Source organism: Vicugna pacos, chromosome 16, assembly GCF_048564905.1.
Source record: "Vicugna pacos chromosome 16, VicPac4, whole genome shotgun sequence".
NCBI classification, from domain to species: Eukaryota; Metazoa; Chordata; class Mammalia; order Artiodactyla; family Camelidae; genus Vicugna; species Vicugna pacos.
The window spans coordinates 50718936-50738827 of record NC_133002.1 but is presented as its reverse complement, the minus strand read 5'-3'; the positions used below and the strand labels follow the sequence as shown (position 1 = coordinate 50738827).

Below are 19892 nucleotides of genomic sequence, written 5' to 3'. Positions count from 1 at the left end.
GCTGTATTGTTTAGGGATACAGGGCTGCTGCACTGCCTCCCTGGAGGGGCCACCATCCCCATCATGGTCTTCATGAATGGTGCTCCTGAAGTTAGGAGCCTTCGTCCCTGTAAAGATCTATACCTGAGTGGTACCACTATGAACAAATGCAGTTATTGTGACAGTGAGAGCAATGCTTACCTCTCAGGGGAAATGGGGGAATTAAGATGAGAGCAGGTCACTGGGGGGGCTTCTTGGATATTGGCAGTGATGACCTGAATGCTGGTTTTATAGATGTTCACTTTATAATTATTCTTTAAACAGCACTTGGTGTTTTATGTAGTTTTGAATGTACACAAAAATATTGTAGAAAAGCGAGAGTAAGGGACTCATGAATAAAGAAAGTCCATGGAGCTTAGTATTGTTGTATGAACTTTGTAGCATTAGTTCTGGCTGTTGGGAATCTGGGGTGGGTTGTTTTTATGTTTGTTTTCTAATTCTCCACCATGTTCCTGGTGGTTAAGGATTAAGAAGTCCTGGACAGAACAGTACATACAGAGTATTCAGAGCCCAGTCCCACTTTGATGACGACTGATACTAGTGACCTTCCCGACGTGGTGTTTGCATTTCACGTCTAAAACCCTGAGCTTTCTGTCCTCCAGCACACACTAGCACACACCCTAGGTCATTTGGTCTTAGTGAAAAAACTGAATCTAGGAGACCTGGGCTTTTCATTTTGTCACACCTTGAACTTGGCCTCTAACTTGGGCAAGGGACCTGAGCTTTCTCACTTGATTTTTCTAGTTGGTAGTGAGATGTAGTAATATTTTCTCTCTCTGCTCCACAAAGTCACAAGTCTATTATTATTTTTTTTTTAAGGCTTTCACATTTTCAGCAATTTTAATTGAGACTAAAACCACACAATTAGGCTTCACTTAGTTATCAGTGAGAACAGTAGCTATTTACTTTATAGTCTTTTTTTTTTTCACAAGTCTATTATGAGACTCAACTGAGGCACTACATCTAAAGATGCTTTGAAAGTTATAAAATAATATGAATATAAATAATATGGTTTAAAATCAGAATTCTGTGGAGACCTTAGTCATTCACTTCAATGCCCTTATTTTATAGATTGGGAAATACAGATCCAGAGATGTGCTGTTGCTTGTAGATACCTGGCTCTCCATTTGGAGAACTTGGGCTGGAACTCTGGATTGTTAGTTCATTTTGTTTCCCACTAAACATCAGTTAAATATTCTTATTTTGGCTTATCTCAATTTTTTTGGTATCATTCCGTAGACATTAACATACATATTTTCATTATTTTATATTTTTCAACATAAAAAAGGTATACTTTGCAGATTGATGCTTCGAAGACTATTTACATGTTGTGTGTTTTTTCCTTAGGGTGGCAATCAAGGTTTGACGGTAGTAATTCAAGGACAAGGTCAAACTACTGGGCAGTTGCAGTTGATACCTCAAGGGGTGACGGTCCTGCCCGGCCCAGGGCAGCAGCTGATGCAGGCTGCGATGCCAAATGGTACCGTGCAGCGATTCCTCTTTACCCCGTTGGCAACAACAGCCACAGCCGCCAGCACCACCACCACCACTGTTTCCACTACAGCAGCAGGTAGGACTTGGGGATCGTCACAAGTGCTGCATGCTCTCATCACAAGTCGCTGGGCTAACAGACAGGGCAGGGGGCACTGGTGCTTACCACTGAGAGGCTGAGCCTCACGCCCGTGAACTTGCCAGCTGACTGGTCAGCCTCACAAGATCTTGACAAGATCTCTTGCCCTTACAGACTCCCTGTCACCACCATCCTCCCTAAGAAATATGGAAATCAGGGGGGTGGCACAAAACAGGAAAATGTCACGATACCTGTGCCCACACTTACTCCTCCAAGCCTTGTAGGCACTGATTGAGTCGTGGAGGTGCACTCAGGGCAGGCGGGCATATCCTGCTCAGAACCAGTGATGGAGAGCTGCAGGGAGAGCCACACTGTCAGCCTCCTCCCGCAGGCCTCTGTCGCTGGCTGCCCTCACGCCATAGGTGAGAAATGTGGGGTGGCCTCAGCCTGGACCAGCAGACCTGGCTGATTTCCAGAGACCGCACCTTGCTTCAGAAGCCAGCCGTCTGGAGACTTAGAAAAATGTGCAGGGGGTGGCCGTGAGCAGGGTCCACGTTCCCAGCTTAGGAGAGTCCTAACCCACATGTTTCTAACTGGAGCATTTCTAAGGCATCAGTCTTACGTGCTGAAATACAGAATTCTCACCTTTGGAAAATCCGCTTCAAATTCTTCTTAAACCACAGTCTTTTGTTCTAGAGTAAGAAATATTTGGTCTTTCCTTTTCACAGGTACAGGTGAACAAAAACAGAGTAAATTATCACCCCCGACACAGGTGCCACAAGCCAAAACCCTGCCACCAGCTCAGTCGTCGAGTGTGAGTCCTCCAGAAGCCCAGCCTCAGACTGCTCAGAGCGCTCAGCCTTCAGCTCAGCCCCCGCCCCAAGCCCAGCCCCTGTCCCCAGCTCAGCCTGAAGTTCAGACTCAGCCTGAAGCTCAGACCCCAACAACTGTTGCATCCCATGTCCCTCCTGAAGCACAGCCCACCCAAGCACAGCCATCCAAACCCCAAGTTGCAGTGCAGTGTCAGCCTCAGAGTAATGTCCAAGGACAGTCTCCTGCTCGCGTCCAAAGTCCACCACAGACTCGAATACGTCCATCAACTCCATCCCAAGTGTCTCCCGGACAGCAGTCCCAGGTTCAGACCGCAGCCTCACAACCGATTCCAATTCAGCCACATACATCTCTTCCGATACCTTCCCAGGGCCAGCCACAGTCACAGCCCCAGGTACAGTCTTCAACTCAAACTCTTTCATCAGGACAAACGTTAAGTCAAGTTACTGTTTCATCCCCATCCCGTCCTCAGCCTCAAGTACAGCAGCCACAGCCCCCAGGCCTCGCTGTACCGCAGCTGCACCCACAAGTCCAGGTTCTCTCTCAGATCCAGTCGCAGGTTGTGGCTCAGATACAGGCTCAGCAAGGTGGGGTGCCCCAGCAGATCAAACTCCAGTTGCCCATTCAAATTCAGCCAAGCAGTCCTGTGCAGACCCACCAGATTCAGAATGTGGTTACAGTGCAGGCAGCCAGTGTGCAAGAGCAGTTGCAAAGGGTTCAGCAACTCAGGGATCAGCAGCAAAAGAAGAAACAGCAACAGATAGAAATTAAGCGGGAACACACCCTCCAAGCTTCTAATCAAAGTGAAATCATTCAGAAACAGGTAAAGTCATTAAGTGAAAGCAGCATGTTCAGTAGCTTGAATTATTGTGCTGTGCATTAGACTTAGTGTTTGGTTGTGTTAGCTTTCCTTAAATGAGACTAAAGTCATTGATGCTTCGAGTTAGAAGCAGCACTGGATTGACCAAAACGTACTGAATGACTATTACGGTTTGGAGCTCTTACTAGATTTAGACCGTCAGTGCTTACCGGGAAAACGACCCGCATTTTGGGAGAACTAAGATGGGAAGAGTGGAGTTAGGAGTTCAAGTATCATTGATACAAAATTGAAGGTTTAAGATTTTAAAGGCATCATAGCAATTTGTTTGCATTTATTTGCAGTTGTCATTCCTTGGTTTGCATGTAGACTAAGCAAATTCTACAGACAGATTAAACTCATGTGTATTTCCAGCAGCACCTTTGTAAACAAGTTTTAAGTACTTTTTACTGCGTAGCTTAAATAAAAGTGGCATCGTGCAGTAGTAGCATCTTAGGAAATAAGGCAGTTAAGATGAGTGAGAATTATTCTCCTTAAAATGAAGTCGCACGTATGACAATGTCCTGTGGTGTCACTGGAGGAAGTTTTCTTTGCATCTGCAGCATTTACCACTCAGCACTGGTCAGGAGTTTGAGTGTGGATTTCAAGTGTTCCCAAGTCATGAGACCAGCATTCAGTTCCTGGGTCTCCCTTTCACGGTCCATGAAACTCACTCACCTCCCCTCAGCTATATCGTCATAAAAACCCTCTTCTCTTTTCAGCCATGCAGGATTATTGTAATGATTAAATGAGGTCATGTATGTAGAAGCACTTTTTATATAAGCACTTTTTATGTTACGCTATTTTTTATTGAAACATATTTGATGTATACTGTTGTGTGAATTTAAGGTATATGACTTGTTAATTTGATACATTTATGTATTGTCATATGATTATCATTGTAGCGATAATTAACTCCTCTATCACATCACATAATTATCATTTCTTTTTAGTTGGAATAATTAATATCTAGTCTCTTAGCAAGTTTGATGATTACGATATGGTATTGTTAGAAGCATGTTTTAAACAGCAGAGGGATTTAAGAGGTATAATATTCTTATAAAATTGACATCACATATAATATGTTAAAATGCATTATTATCCAGCTTTTAGTACTGTGTGGTCCATGAACCGAGAATAATTACAACTGTCTTTACCCTAATCTTTGTAGAAGGCGGGGATTGGTAAAATGAATGCCTGGGAAGGAGAGCATAATGTTCACAACATGGTCTTTGGAGAATGAGAGCTGGGTTAAAATCACAGCCGTATTTTTTAATCTCAAACAAGTTAGTAATTTCTTTATGTCTCAGTGTCCCTACCTTTCAGTGTTCTGGGGAATGGATGAGGTAATATCAAGCGGTTCCCTTAGCACAGTGCCCAGTACCTGGTGAGCACTCGGGCTGTACAGTGGCTCTGATTTTATTTGTACTGTGATATAAAATTCTTGCAGTTTCTTTGGAAAACCTCTCATGTGCTCCGATTTCTGTTACCTGTATACCGACTTGTAGCCATTATGAAATACACACTTTTGGATTTTGTTCTGTCCTGAAGGTGGTGATGAAGCATAATGCTGTAATAGAACATTTAAAACAGAAAAAGACCATGACTCCAGCTGAAAGAGAAGAGAATCAGAGGTAGGGAGAAATGCTTATCACCCGGTTGCACAGGATCTCGCTGTGTCTCAGTTTCTTCTCATGTACAGGGCACGGGAGTTCTGAATTTGTAAATTTTTTTGTCTTGATTGAAGTTTATTAAATGAGAACATTCAGCACTAATACAATAGGTGCTCATAACTGTTTTGAATCACTCTTTGAAGCTTTCCACTCACCGAAAGTTTTTATCAGCTGTAGACATAGAAAAATCATGTCTTAAGCCTTTCAGAATGAAACGCCCAGCATTACATAGGTTTTGTATTTCTCTCTAGAATGATTGTGTGTAACCAGGTGATGAAGTATATTTTGGATAAGATAGACAAAGAAGAAAAGCAGGCCGCAAAAAAACGGAAGCGAGAAGAGAGCGTGGAGCAGAAACGCAGCAAACAGAATGCTAGCAAGCTCTCTGCTTTGCTTTTCAAACACAAAGAGCAGCTTAAAGCCGAAATACTAAAAAAGAGAGCGTTGCTGGACAAAGACCTACAAATTGAAGTACAGGTAAGAAGGTGTTCCCTCTCCTCCTGTATCCAGTGTGTAGCATCTCATTTTATTCTTTTTTTTTTCCCTTGAAATTTTTATTAAGTTTACAGTGTCAGCTTTTCTAGAATTTACATTTTTGTCCCTAGAGTGAAAAAAAGTGACATGTCTTTTGAGACAAGACAGAGATTTTGTATCTGTAAGTACGTTGTCATCGCTAGACTGGCCACTTGGAGAGGTTAGTCTCTTGATTAAAACATTTGAGGACCCTCTTGGCAGTAGCTCTTATTTTCTATGGCATAGTCTTGCCAGAAGTTGGCAGGAGCCAAGTTTCATGAGAAAAGTAGACAGAGAAACTGCGAAATGATGTTGAAAGAAAAATAAAGTGTGCCCATGAAGTAAGACCAGATTTCTTCCTTGACTTGTAACTGATCCTGCAGGCATGGCTAACCCTCTGCTTACTTAGGAATTGTATTGAAAAGTGAAAGAAGACATCTATTCATACATGTTTAAACAGCTTTTTAAAAGAGGTAGACTACCTAAACCATCTCTAAAAGTGCCTTATGCATTTTAAGAAGGTGAGAAATATTTTTAAAAAGAGAACATTGATCATCCCACTAACAAACGTTGCATGTAACTCAGAGACATGAGAGATCTTCCCACTAAAGTCAGAGACCAGAAAATAATGCCGAAAACCAACATTCTTACTTAGCATCTCTGGAACTTCTAGGTAATGTGTTAGGCCAGGAAAAGAAGAAAGAAGAGAAAATTTGTTACTGTGTATAATGTGATTATTACATCAAAACCCCAAAGGAAAATTATTAAAATTTAGGAGAGAATTCAGTAAGGTAGTTGCTACTAGATAAATCTTGAGATCACAGTCGTTACCAAAGTAAACGAAAACGAACGAGCCAGCTCATAATAGCAGCCTAGCACTACGTAAAGCACCACCTCCCACCTTCAGATTCATTTCAGATCATAAAAGAGACCACAGAAGCCACAGAAGAAAACAAGATTGTCATTTTTGTAATCTTGAAGTGGGGAAAACGACTTCTATGCATTACAAATCCCAAATGGCACAAAGGAAAGATAGATTTGATTGCCATAAGCAGAAAAATTTTGTATAGAAAAAAAAAACAAAACAGAAACAACATTGAAAAACAGATGACAAACAGAAAAAAATTTATAGCATTTATAGTGGAATTAGTGTTCCTAGAAAGTTCAAGAGCTCTGAGTCAGTAAGAAAAGTTGAACACTAATTAACTAGGTGAGGGAAATCGTTTCACGATGACATCCGGATATCCAGTCACTATGATGTACAGTTTAAATATCTTACAATTTTACTTGTCAGTTGTACCTCAATAAAGCTGAAATAAAAAAAGAAAAATACTGTAGTAGAAGAATATGTTAGACACATAAATAAGCAGATTTCAAATTTTAAAATGCTAAATACCAGTAAACATATAAAAAGATATTCAACTGACCTACTAGTGAAAGAAATGAAAATACTGTTTTTCTAGAGATAATACCATATATTTCTGGAGAACATCAGTTTGTATCAAGACTGTAAAATGTGGAGACTCTTTGATCCATGATTCCGCTTCTAGAAGTGCATCTAAGAGACAATTAGGCAAGACAATCTGAGCAAGGACAAAACGAATGTTAATGGTAACAAAGATTTGGAATCAACCTAAAGTTCACAAAGAAGAGATTGATAATCAGTGTTCTCAACAGGAGTACTTTGGGCCTTTTTGACAGCCCAGTTTTTTACGCACTGTAGGAAGTTTAACAGCAGGTGCCCAATGTAGCATCCCCTTCATAGTAAGCACCAAAAAAACGACCTTGTCCCCACAAACGTTCTGAAACACTCTCTAGAGGTACCAGTATCACCCTCAGCTGAGAACCACTGGGTTAAATACATTTCGGAGTGCCCATGTCGTGGACTGCAGTTTTAACAAAATACTAGAGGTTTGGTGCTTTTTTGTTTTTATTTCTTCGGGGAAATTCTCAGTGATTATCACGTATACTGTTCCCACTGCATACTCTGCATAGAGTGGGGAAGTATTTGTTGTCTGTATCCCTTAGATAGAAATAAATAAATTGGACATGTACTTTCAGATGTCTTTCAAAGCAGTTTCCTTGGCCAACAAATAAAAGTAACCTGTGACCCCCTCCCCCTCAAAGATAAGCATTTTAAAATAATTTTAGGGTGTGTCTTGTATGTATTATTTTTAATGTATGTACATGTTAAAAGCAGAATCCCACCAGAGACAACATAAACTGAACATTTTTCTGCATTCAGTATACTGTGCAGCCATTTACAAATGTCATTCCCACTGCAGATATACCAGTGTACAGTTATCATGTGCTTTCTGATGGCGTATTACTTATCCAATGAGGAGGAAAAATTATACTTTGGGAAAGAAAATCTTCACATTATTTTAATGAGTAGAATTTTTGCTAAGATGATTTACTTTGAGGAACATTCGAATGTATATTATACTATCGTATTTTTAAAATAATTTTTAATTATAAAGATTTTAATTTTTTTGTTTTCAAGGTATGATTGGTCCTTCGTATCTTCTTGTTCTTGCATCATTTCGGCTTCTCTTTTTTTTTTTTAATAGACTTTATTTTTAAGAGCAGTTTTAAATTTACATAAAACTTATGCTGAAAGCAGAGTTGTCATATGTTCTTCCTCCTTCCGTGGCCTCCATCCTGTTATTAATATAATATTAACTATTAATGTTAATAATGGCTTCCCCTGTTATTAAAATCTTGCTCTAGTGTTGCACATTTGTACAATTCATAAGCCAACAATGACACATTACTATTAACTAACTGAAGTCCATAGTTCACATTAAGTTTTACTCTGTGTTGGGGCTGTTCTGTGCATTTAATAAGTGCGTGACGTCATGTAACCGTGTTGCATAGAGAATACAGAATCATATCATTACAGAATCATGCAGAATAGATTCACTACTCTACAAATGTCCTGTGTTCCACCTTTTCATCCCTCCTCCGTCCCCCTCTGCTTGTCTTTTCAAATAAATAATTTCATGTTCATTTTTTAATAGAACTTAGACGTTCATTTAGCTCCTTGAGTACCTTATACACATTGCAACGCTTTTGTCAAATTGTTCTATAAAACCTACACACTTAGAATAAATTCAGGCTCATTATTGATTTTTGTTGTTTTTTGTGTTGTTTTGTTTTTACATTACATATTTTCATTTGGTTTTGCATTTGGTATTAAAGGGAGAGGAGTTCTGATTTTGTTTCCTCCCTGAAGCCTCGGGCAGCACAGCCCACCCTTAACATAAGCCTGCTCTTGTCACCAGCCTCACCCAAGGCCTGTTGCGTCCCTATCTCCCTGTAGAAGTGCCACCACTTCCCAGTTGTGAGTCTGGAGCCCAGGAGGCCTGCAGCTGTTCACGGCGTTGTGTTTCTGTTGTGTAGACACTTACATCTTACTCAGACATGACTGTCTTTTCAGTTTTTTCTTTTTTATATTTTACTGTCCTTGGTATGTCCTTGAAGGGGCGGGTCAAACTGTATACCCACTGTACTATTGACTCTTGATTTTCCTAAAATCCATCTCTTAATGTTACAAACACATTATATTATTTAGGAAAATGAAACTCAAGATTTACTTTCTTCCCTAGGAAAAAGTTCAGGCTTTGTTTTTAAGTAAAGAAGGGCTCGTGCATAGTCACACAGCGTGTCTTCTCATTTATGAGACTGTCTAGGCTCTAGATAGAGGAAAGAGATTTCTTTAAACCAGGACCATTCCGGTTTACTTGTTAGAATTTTTCTGCTGTTTTAAAGCTTGGTCATAGTGTGACTTATTCACACCAACTTTGTTCATGGAAGCCAATCACCATGGTTTTTCTCTAGGGAAATGAAATTTGCTTTAATCATCATTTCTAAGAATAAGTTACAGCACTGGGTAGCAGAGGTGTGTTTAAAACATTTCACGTGGGAAAAAGTACGGATTTTAATTCATGGCAAGCTTTGTATTGAGAAAATAGCTCTCCCTAAAGTCTTAAATTCCAGACACAAAAGCCCGGCAAACAAGGCACATCTGTCTTGCTCTGCTTTGGGCTGGCCAGACCACGTCTGGAGTGTCGAGTTCAGTTCGTGTCCAGCCTCACTCTAAGGACACAGAGGAGATCGGCTGGAAGAAAGCAGCCAGCGGGTGAGGACCCTCGAGATCACGTCCTGAGCAACGACTAAACCGGCCGGGACAGGACACGGGCCCTCGGGAGGGGCCGGCCTTCCTAGATACTGGCTCATCTTTCTGCCAGACCTCCTTTGAAGATAGCCAGCAGCTTTCTAGTTGTCGTATGATCTTCATTTTCTGTTTCCCATTGTTTCAGTTGGGTTTCAGGTGTAGTAAGAACCCTCTTGTTCGGAGCTAGCACCACTCCCTCACCTGAGGCTGAGCTGTGGAGCTACTTGGACAAGGGTGGTGAGGAAACATCCTCGGGCTAGATCATTACCTAAGTTGAATGACAGTCTTGTATTGTCTTTAACTGACAACAGGAAGAGCTCAGGAGGGACCTGAAGATTAAGAAGGAGAAAGACGTGGTGCAGGCTGCAGCAGCAGCTGCCACCCCGCCCACAGCGCCTGCTGCACCTCCAGCCCCTCCGCCTTCGCCCCCGCCTCCGCCTCCCCCGCAGCACTTGGGCCCCCTGGCCACGGCCACGGCCACACTGCCTGTGGCCTCCCAGAAAAGGAAGCGAGAAGAGGACAGAGACTCAAGCTCCAAGTCCAAGAAGAAGAAAATGATCTCTACTACCTCAAAGGAAACCAAGAAGGACACAAAGCTTTACTGTATCTGTAAAACGCCTTACGATGAATCTAAGTGAGTAGATCTTTTTGAGCTCCAGTTCATTTTCTTAAAAGTTTAGTTAAGTTTCCAGTTTTGGAGAAAATGAGTATCTCAGTAGCAGTGTAAATCAAAGTAGTTCAAAGTAGAATGTTTCATCTGCGGTCTTGCATCTGATATTCTTAACCCTGACACTAGAATAAAGCTTTGTTATTTCACGTGTTCATGATTTGTTGTTTGTCCTTCATCATATTCTCTTCTGTCAAAAATAAGCTTTCTGTTGCTCCTTTGCTGTCTCCTCTCTTCTCTGGATTAACTCCAGTGATGCTGTCTGGAGAAGGAGGTGTGTTATTATCGCTGCCCACAATTGAGACTAAAACCTTCATAACCCCACGGTTACATCAGATCTTAGAGATGACCTAGATGTGAATGAATGGTGCGAGCAGCTTTGAGTTGAGTGGTTTGGGGTTTTTATTGTTTAATTTTAAGCAATTCTGGATTTTTTTTGTACTGAAATATTATGACCGAACATTATTTTTGTCAAAAGTTCCCACTTTCTTCTTGGGAACAGAAATGTCTCTTTCACCCATTCCTCAAGTATGACACTCAAAATTTTGATAAGCCTGGCACCTGGAAGCTGTTTTTGACAGTTGTGACTTGTACTTGGTGATACATACAAGATTTTAGAGACATTAATCCATAAACATGATTATACTCTTTTTCTATCATTTACTGTCATTCAACTAGATAATTAGCTCCCCTTTTCAACGTTCAAATGCAGGCCAACCTTTTAAAGCCAAAATTAACCACAGTGTTAATTTTACAGTACCAAAAAGTTTATCTGATCATGCTAAAAATATCACTTAGAATTAGGAATCCTTAATGTCTACCATAAGTGGATGCCTGATCAATTTATAAAGTAAAACTTTCTCTTTAATGATGTTCAAGTTGTAACATTGAAATTGCTTTAGTGGTGCTATTTAAATTACAATCTGTTTGCAGGTGCTGCATCAAAACTTCCTGTTGGTAGATTTAGCTGTATGTTGAGTTAGGCATCTTCACTTTTCATTGTCTTACTTTATGGGAAATTAGACACAATATAAAAGGTAGAACCCTGTTAACTAACTTTCCCCTTAGTCTAATGCAGTTGTGCCTCCCTTTAAGCAAATTATTCTAAATGATTTATAGAACAAAACAGACCGTGATTTACTTTCTTTCCAAAAAGATCTGCTTATGGAATTTATTTAAATAACCAGACTTCTTTGGCCTATTTAAAATATTCAGATCAGAGAAATTCATTTCACACAGAACTTTTTTGTAATACCTAAATTGCATAAAATGAGGCACACAGGTACATTTGCTCATTCTGTTGAGATTGCCTCATTATTTTGTGGATATTTTATATTTTTTGATTTGTCATTTTTAACATTTCAGCATACCGCATTCATTCACTCCCTGTTCTAGTTGGAAAGGGTTAGCGTTTTTTAATCTCTTGTACCAAACAAGTCTGATTTGGGAATCTAGTGAGTGACTAAAACTTGAAACTCAGGTCCTGAGCTTACTTCCAGAACACACAGCCACCACCTGGTGAAGGCAATGTCCAAAAACACCCTGAAGGCCTCCACCTGTGCCAGGGAAAATCATGCAGGAGTCAGAATTCAAAAGAAAAAAGTGGCGGTAGATAACCCACACAACTGTCTGTCATTCCTTTATGTTCCGAAAGCAGGTTAGTTTGAAGTTTGAGAACTGTTTCCGTTCCTCTAGGTGAATCTGCCAAGAAATACCTCAGTGGAACCACTGGGGCTCGGCAAGGCCGGTGATTCTTGCTCTTTCTTGCCATGACTTTGACAGGGCGTTCCTACAGAACACCTGTCAGCATTTGTAGGCACACTGTGTGTTTGCCATAGAGTTGCTTTTCATTTCGCCATTTGAGATCTTACATTACAAAAGCCTTGAGGGTTAAGTCACTGACTGTGATTACCCGCAGTTGCACACTGGTGCAGCCCCATCCTGTAGAACTTCCTGTGGTTTTAGAGAACAATCCTCACCTCGCTCTCCACACTCTCCCTGGCTTTGAAATGAAGTAGTTCCTCACCAGCTAATTAACCTGGCCACCCTCCACATTGTCACACACATCATATTAACTGAACAACTGGCCCATGTCATAATCTGTTACAATTAGATTAAATTCCAGTATTTATTTAGAAGGCTTGGTAGAAGCTGAATTACTTACATGTGCCTTTTTTAGTTTTCTTCTTCATGTCATATTTTGACCATTTATCTTCTCCACCTGGCTGGCCTGCATGTTCCTTGTAGTGTAACTTCTACTCGGTGTTTGCGCTTTGCTTTGTTTTCAAATTTAAATTGTGAGATACATTCTCAAACCTATCTAAGAAATAGCCCTGATTTTGAAATGGCTTCTGTGGCATAGGTTTGACAGATGTAAGTCTTTGATTCTTTGGCTTTGGTTTTTTTGTGCCTGTTACAGTTTTATACACATTCATTAAGAGGGAGACATTACCATCAGTGTGTTGTTTATTTTTTCAAATTCCAGTATGTTTTTAAAGACCCACATTTCACTAAACAGTGTATTTGTTGAAATTGATGTGAGTGACTTTATGTTTCCACACTCGATACAGTGTCAGATGCTGTAGTTTGTCAGGGTTAGAACGGTTGGATTCAGGATGTTTAGCTGACTCATTGCAGAAAGTTATCCTGTAAGAACGTGAATCAGGACAGGGAAGACAGATTTACGTACCGTGCAGCTCAAAATGACAATTACATTGTCATTTTCATTGTGAATACTTTTAGGTTCTATATTGGCTGTGATCTTTGTACTAACTGGTATCATGGAGAATGTGTTGGCATCACAGAAAAGGAGGCTAAGAAAATGGATGTGTACATCTGTAATGATTGTAAACGGGCACAAGAGGGCAACAGTGAGGAATTGTACTGTATCTGCAGAACACCTTATGATGAGTCACAGTGAGTTCTGATAAGAGCATCATATTTAATAATTTAGGAAGCCAAATTGCTCTGACTGGTTATTTATTTATTTTAAAATAAAAAGCAAGATATTTCTCTGCATATATTATACACTTACATTACAAATTCCTTTTGAATTTTTTCTCTTCTTCCCTCTTTACCTCCCCTTCAAAATTTATGTTGCTTCATAGTGAATGTTTGAGATGCATTGGGGAAAATGTGGTTTAATGGTAGACTTGATTCTTCAATATGTAATATAGAAATTAATGAGATTAAAATGGCCTGACTTCTTTGGACTTTATCAGTGTTTTGAAATGGTGCTTTATTGCAGGTTAGAAAAACACTAATTTGGGTATAAGCTCTGAGATTCTGTTTAGCTTTTAGGATTTTGAGCTCCCAGTTGGGTGGCCAATATCAGCTTCCCATTTGATATGGTATTAGTTGAAAGATTTTTGTCTTTATTTAGTTTTGAGCTTTAAAGTCAATTAAACGTTTTACATTTTTCTTCATATTAGTTCTCCAATTTTGACAGTGTTCTTAAACCTTTACTGCTTGTTCTTAACATCAGAAATACTAAATTAACACATTGGAATGTCAGTCTTCAAAAATATTAAAACAATTATAATACTAAAACTATTTTATATCTCAGGGTTAGAATATTTTCAGATGCATGTTTTTAATTTTTAAAGTAAATTGTAAGTAACGCGATCCCGTCTGTTTTGAACTCACATTTCCATTTCGGATCTTGCAGATTTTATATTGGCTGTGATCGGTGTCAGAACTGGTACCACGGGCGCTGCGTTGGCATCTTGCAAAGTGAGGCAGAGCTCATTGACGAGTATGTCTGTCCACAGTGCCAGTCCACAGAGGATGCCATGACAGTGCTCACGCCGCTCACGGAGAAAGATTATGAGGGTTTGAAGAGGGTGCTGCGTTCTCTGCAGGTGAGGAACCACTCTGTACACAGCTTTTAAAGCTCGGCATTTAAATTCTTGGTTTGAACTTCCCAGTCTTAGAGTACCTGGTTATTTACTGACTGCCAGCTACTCCAGTGAAGTGCTCCGCATACTTCAGTCCTTCACGTGCCGATGTCACAAGGTTTACCACACGCTAGCTCAACTGTTGTGTATCTAATACTCACATTTAAAATGGCTCATTTTTTTAACCTAAATTTAATTTTTAAAGAAAACTTTCTCTCCACCATAGATTGAAAAGCGGTTTGATCAAATTCTAGTGAGATACAAATGCTTATCTAAGGCTTTGACCCAAAACCTTCTCTCCCTTATTAAAAAACGAAAGGAGATGGGGATGGCTTACAAAATTAGCAAGTGTTAGAGGTGTATTCAAGATATGCGTGCTCTACTGATGGCACTTTCTCCTGTTGGAATCATAATCAGAAGAACAGAAAACTGAAAAGGGAGCAGTCGTCTCAATGTGTGCTTGAGTGTTATTTAACATCACATCTCTGCCACGTCATTAGCCTGCAGGGGTATCCATTCCACACTAGGCACCCATCCCACCCCCGTTTAATAGGTGTGATAGCATTGCCAGCACACCCAGGTCGTCATGTGGGACCAGAGCGCAGACTTCTTAACTCCTAAGCTGGCACTCCACCATCCCTACTCCATGCCGAGGCCCCAGACCACTCTTTGAGAACTGTTACTATGGAGTGTGCTCATCTGAGATAATCTGCGACTAGAGCAAAATCATCTAAGAATAAATAATTTCATCTCTCAAGTTTAAAGCTGACTTTTCAAGTTTAAGGGTTGATTGATGCAGTAATTCCAATGGGAAACTTGAGTGGAATTATTATTTCGACCTGACAATAGCGATGCCTTTTTTCTTTTCATTACAGGCCCATAAAATGGCCTGGCCTTTCCTTGAACCAGTGGATCCTAATGATGCACCAGATTATTACGGTGTGATTAAGGAGCCTATGGGTAAGTGCTTGAGTTGAGTATGGAGTTTTTTCAGAAGTCTCAGCAGATACTTCACTTATCATCCATACAATTGATATATCCTGAGGTCATGTTGATCAAGACTGGTGGGAGCATAAACTGGTATGCACTTATAGGATAAAATGTGAGTACGTATTAAAGTTCAAATGTGCATACGTTTGGACCCAGCAATTTCATTTCTTAGTATTTAACATGTGCACAAGCATGTTGTTCATCACAGCAGTGTTTATCATTACAAAAATGTTGAAAATGAAACAAATAGCCATCAGTCGAGGAGTAGCTAAATCAAAGTGGTATAACAGAGCTATGTAATGAATGAAGCCAGTGAATGGGTTGAGGTCATTTTGAGCCTCCCATTTTCCCTGTCACCTCTTTCTCATCCTTTCGTGAAGGAGAACAAAGGTAGAGCTCCAAGAGAATGCAGCCTTAAGCCCAGGGAAAAAACAGTTATAAATAACAACTACAGGTTGTATTAAGATAAATACCTGCAGCTGCTTATATTAAAAATAGTTTATCTGCAAAAGAAATTATAAAAGTCAAAGCACAGGTAAAGGTGCCCCAAAATGCCAAAAGACAGGCTCTAGCTGATGGAAATACTCCAGGGAGGGGCCGACTACGCATTTTTTCAGTGGGAATGGTTTTAGGGGATATTTGAAAGTTGCTAGGAGAGTGGACCTTAAAAGTTCTCATCATCAGGGAAAAGAAGTTTGTAACTGTGGTGATGGATGTTAAATACACTTACTGTGGTGGTCATTTCTCAGCATATACATAGATCAGATCTATGTGTTGTGCACATAAAAGTAATACATCTCAAAACATAGAATTTTTTAAAGGAACTAAAGTTCAACGAGGATTTTTTTTTTTTCTTTAAAAAAGGAAAGAAAAGAGTTGTGTTTGACAGCAACTTCAAAGATGGGGAACCATGAAGAAGAGATAAATGAGGGCTTATCTTTGGGGAAAAAGCATTAATAAATAAGTAGTTGTTACTTGTATTCTCCTGATGTTGAAGATGGAAGAAATTAATCATTGTACGTATTTCAGATGTGAATAATCTTTGAGAAAGTACCTGGGGTGTTTATTTAAATAAATAGATAAATCCTGCTTCTAAAAATAAAATAAAATATAGAAAACTTAGGAAATAGGAAAAAAATAAAATACACTTTGGATCTGAATGCTATCACATTTTGGTGTGTTCTTGTGTGTGTGTGTGTGAGAAAATTGAGGTCATATAATAAATGTGTCTAACAGTCATCTTCCTGTGTCATTCATTAATTTTCAATAACATTTTTTAATGGTTTTATATAGTCTGTAAATTGAATATGCCTTAACTTATTTAACCAAAATTCTTTTCTTGAAGAGCTGGAATGTTTTCCTCTCTTTTTCTTTTCCTTCTTATTACCACCAAGATAAACATCATCTTATGTAGTTATGTGCATAAAGGTAATTCGGGTCTCCCAAACATTTTTAGAGATGCACAGAAAATGTCTGGAAAGGTCTAGACTAAATTGAACATAGTCATTTCTTGTAGGTGTGTGAGGAGCCAGCAAGATCAGCGGCTTTTATTTTCTTAAACAGAAACAGGGTTATAGGGAATATCGTGTTTTAAAACATACTTTGTAAGCTTGTTAGTACCTTTTTCACATCAGCTGGGGTGTTAGAGCGTTTTTAATTATATGAAATTAAGATAGTGAATCACTCCCTATGATAGATTTTTCAGTTGTGTGCAGTTTTTGCTACTTTATATAAATGCCACTTCTGTGAACATCTTTGCGCATCTGCTTTCTACGATTACAATTTCTGTGTCAAACAGTGTATATACTTTTTAGGCTTTTGATAAATATTTTCAGATTGCACTTCAGCGTACTGAACCAGTTTCCACTGATAATGTTTATCTGTGCCGTCTCTCTGCATGCTTGAAAACACTTTGAGCATTATCACAGTTTTGAGGGGAAAATTTTTGCTTTGCAAATATTTATTTCAAAGTAATGTGTTTGCTGTGCAAATGCAGGTGTCACAGAGAGGTAGAGAGTAAAATGTAAAATTTCCTGCCACTCTCAAGTTCTCCCTTAGAGGTGACCTCTGTTAACAGGCTGATGTTACCATTTTTAATTTCTGCTAATTTGGACAAAGGAAATGACTCTTGGGCTGTGCGTATCTCAGTAACTAGTGACGTGCTGACTGAACTTTTTTTTACATGCCTTTCCTTTTTATGTATTTTGCCATTTTGCTCATTGTCAATGTTATTTAAGAGTTATTTATATACTAGGGATGTTTAAAAGTTCTATGGTAGCTTTTTGTCATATGATAGTTTTTTTAACTTTTTTTTTTTTTTTTTGAGGGGGGAGGTAATTACATTTATTTATTTATTTATCCTCAGAGGAGGTCCTGGGGATTGAACCCAGGACCTCATGCATGCTAAGTAAGCATGTGCTCTAGCGCTTGAGCTATACCCTCCCCCCACATTTTTTAGTTCAAATCTATTAATTATTATGAATTCTACCTTCAAAGTCATGCTTCTAGTCTTTTTCTCTACTCCAGATATATAAATATTCAGCTATATATTCTACAAGTACTTTATTTTTTTTAAAGGTTACCTAGTTAAGTTGGAATCATAAAATGTCCAAGCACCACTCACATACTTTGATACAATTAGTCAATCAGTAAGTACCTAGAACTTCAGTAGGAAAATGGTGATATCCTGGGGTGATGTGTTAAGCAGTCCTTTTCCTGTACAGCCTACGTAACCTGCACAGGATGGATGTGCCCAGGGTTTTGTTTGGAATTTAATCAGGCGGGGTGCATTTTTGCAGTGTTCTTGTTTACACATTTTTCCCCCATCTACATAAAGTGAAACTATCAAAGACGAATGTGTTAAATATATGTGTGTGTGTGTGTGTGTGTGTATGTCATAAAATTGGCCATTTTCACTTTTATATGCATAATTCAGTGATGAATTACATTTATTTCGGCCTTTAAATTTTTATCCACCAGGGTGACTTTGGCATATAGTGTGAAGTAGAATTTTTCTTCAAATACAGGTTGCCCCATGGTTGCCACATGCCAGCTTATTAATGAATTGTTCCTTTCTCTGCTTATTTCAAATGACATCCTCAACATACGTGAAATTCTTATGCTGAATACAGTTAGACCTGTTCCTGTGTTAAGTTCAGTTCCACTGATGTTTGTGTCCTCCATGCTTTTCATTATCATGGCTTTATAATGTTTTTCATGTCTCCTTGATTAAATTTTCTCTTATTAGTTTTATTTTTCAAGTGTTTTCTTAGATAATCTTAAACTTTTATTTTTTGACTGAACTTTCAAATCATTTTCTCAAGTTCTAAAATAATCATTGAGATTTAGTTTGGAATTGTATTATCTGTCAATCTGTCAGTCCTAGAGTGATTTGGGATCATTGGCCTTTTACTCTCCTGGATTTTTGTGTCCTGTTGGATATGGAATTTTCCTTCAAACATAACAGGACCTAATGTTATTTCAGGTAGATTTAGGTCAGTATATTCCAAAATAGTTACCTGTGTACCACCCTAATAATTTTTGTCATTTCTCCATCCTATCTCTGCTATTACATACTAGCATCTTTATTCATATCAGCTAATATTGTTCCCTTAAGTTTTAAGTAGACACTTTATATCATTACCAACATAATCTGTAAGTCAATATCACTCATCGCCAATATAACAATAAAAATTTTTTAAAAAAATTGTTATTAAAGTCTAATACAAGGGTCACAAAATCAGAGATTTTATTCTTTTTTTAAATTTTATTTTTTGACAGTTTTTTTGGGGGTAATTAGGTTTATTGATTTTTATTTTAGTTTTTTGGGTTTTTGTTTTTTGTTGGGGGGGGGTAATTAGGTTTATTTACTTATCTATTTCTCTTTAGAGGAGGCACTGGGGATTGAACCCAGGACCTCATGCATACAAAGCACACATTCTACCACTGAACTATACCTTCATTTTGTTCTTAATTCTGGATTCCTCCTTTTTGTATATGTAATATACTTAATTAATTGTTTGCATGTGAAAATATGTATACTTAGATATGTATTGATCATGTTGGCACAGTGTTTCCTTTATCTCAAACCAAAAGAGCTGTTCTCTCTAGTTAACCGAACATAAAGACCTTTCTTAACAGTAACCAAGATTTATATTTTGGACCCCGAATCAAAAACAAGATTGGAAAAGTGCTCCTCTTTTCTTCGTGAATTGCTGAGTAGTCTTCGCTGGTAAACTGGTTGGTTCCAGGACTGCTTGGGCAGGATACGTGTTTTCTTGCTTGTCAGAACTGCGGGCAGTATTCACATTGGAACAACCTTAAAGCTTTGAAAATCTTTTACATTTTGTGTTTTTAAGACCTTGCCACCATGGAAGAAAGAGTACAAAGAAGATATTATGAAAAGCTGACGGAATTTGTAGCAGATATGACCAAAATTTTTGATAATTGTCGTTACTACAATCCAAGTGACTCCCCTTTTTACCAGTGTGCAGAAGTTCTTGAATCATTCTTTGTGCAGAAATTGAAAGGATTCAAGGCTAGCAGGTAAGCAGATGTGTTGAGTGCGCTGAATTAATGCAGCTCTTCAGATTCTATACTGTCCTAACAGCCAATGCAGTTTATGGTAAACCTGCAAATAAAGAATCTTAAAAAAAAAAATTTAAGACTCTAGCATTATGA

At 38.8% G+C, this 19892-nt stretch overlaps 1 protein-coding gene and 1 non-coding gene across 13 annotated transcripts in view; one reads left to right on the top strand and one right to left on the bottom strand.

Annotated features, from left to right (window-relative positions):
* Nucleotides 1–19892, top strand: part of BPTF (bromodomain PHD finger transcription factor) — a 127730-nt gene that overhangs the window by 102018 nt on the left and 5820 nt on the right. For 7 of the 12 annotated variants that reach the window (XM_072939433.1, XM_072939432.1, XM_072939431.1 and 4 more), the window contains 9 exons: nt 1387–1609; nt 2338–3263; nt 4848–4930; nt 5221–5446; nt 9971–10293; nt 13069–13242; nt 13994–14186; nt 15098–15182; nt 19571–19757. In XM_072939433.1, coding sequence (XP_072795534.1) covers nt 1387–1609; nt 2338–3263; nt 4848–4930; nt 5221–5446; nt 9971–10293; nt 13069–13242; nt 13994–14186; nt 15098–15182; nt 19571–19757 — 2420 coding nt within the window. The remainder of the gene's footprint in view (nt 1–1386; nt 1610–2337; nt 3264–4847; nt 4931–5220; nt 5447–9970; nt 10294–13068; nt 13243–13993; nt 14187–15097; nt 15183–19570; nt 19758–19892) is intronic. The other 5 variants (XM_072939436.1, XM_072939435.1, XM_072939434.1 and 2 more) reach the window with 3 other exon arrangements.
* Nucleotides 19101–19172, bottom strand: TRNAT-UGU (transfer RNA threonine (anticodon UGU)). Its single transcript has one exon. It is a non-coding gene; the product is annotated as a tRNA-Thr (tRNA).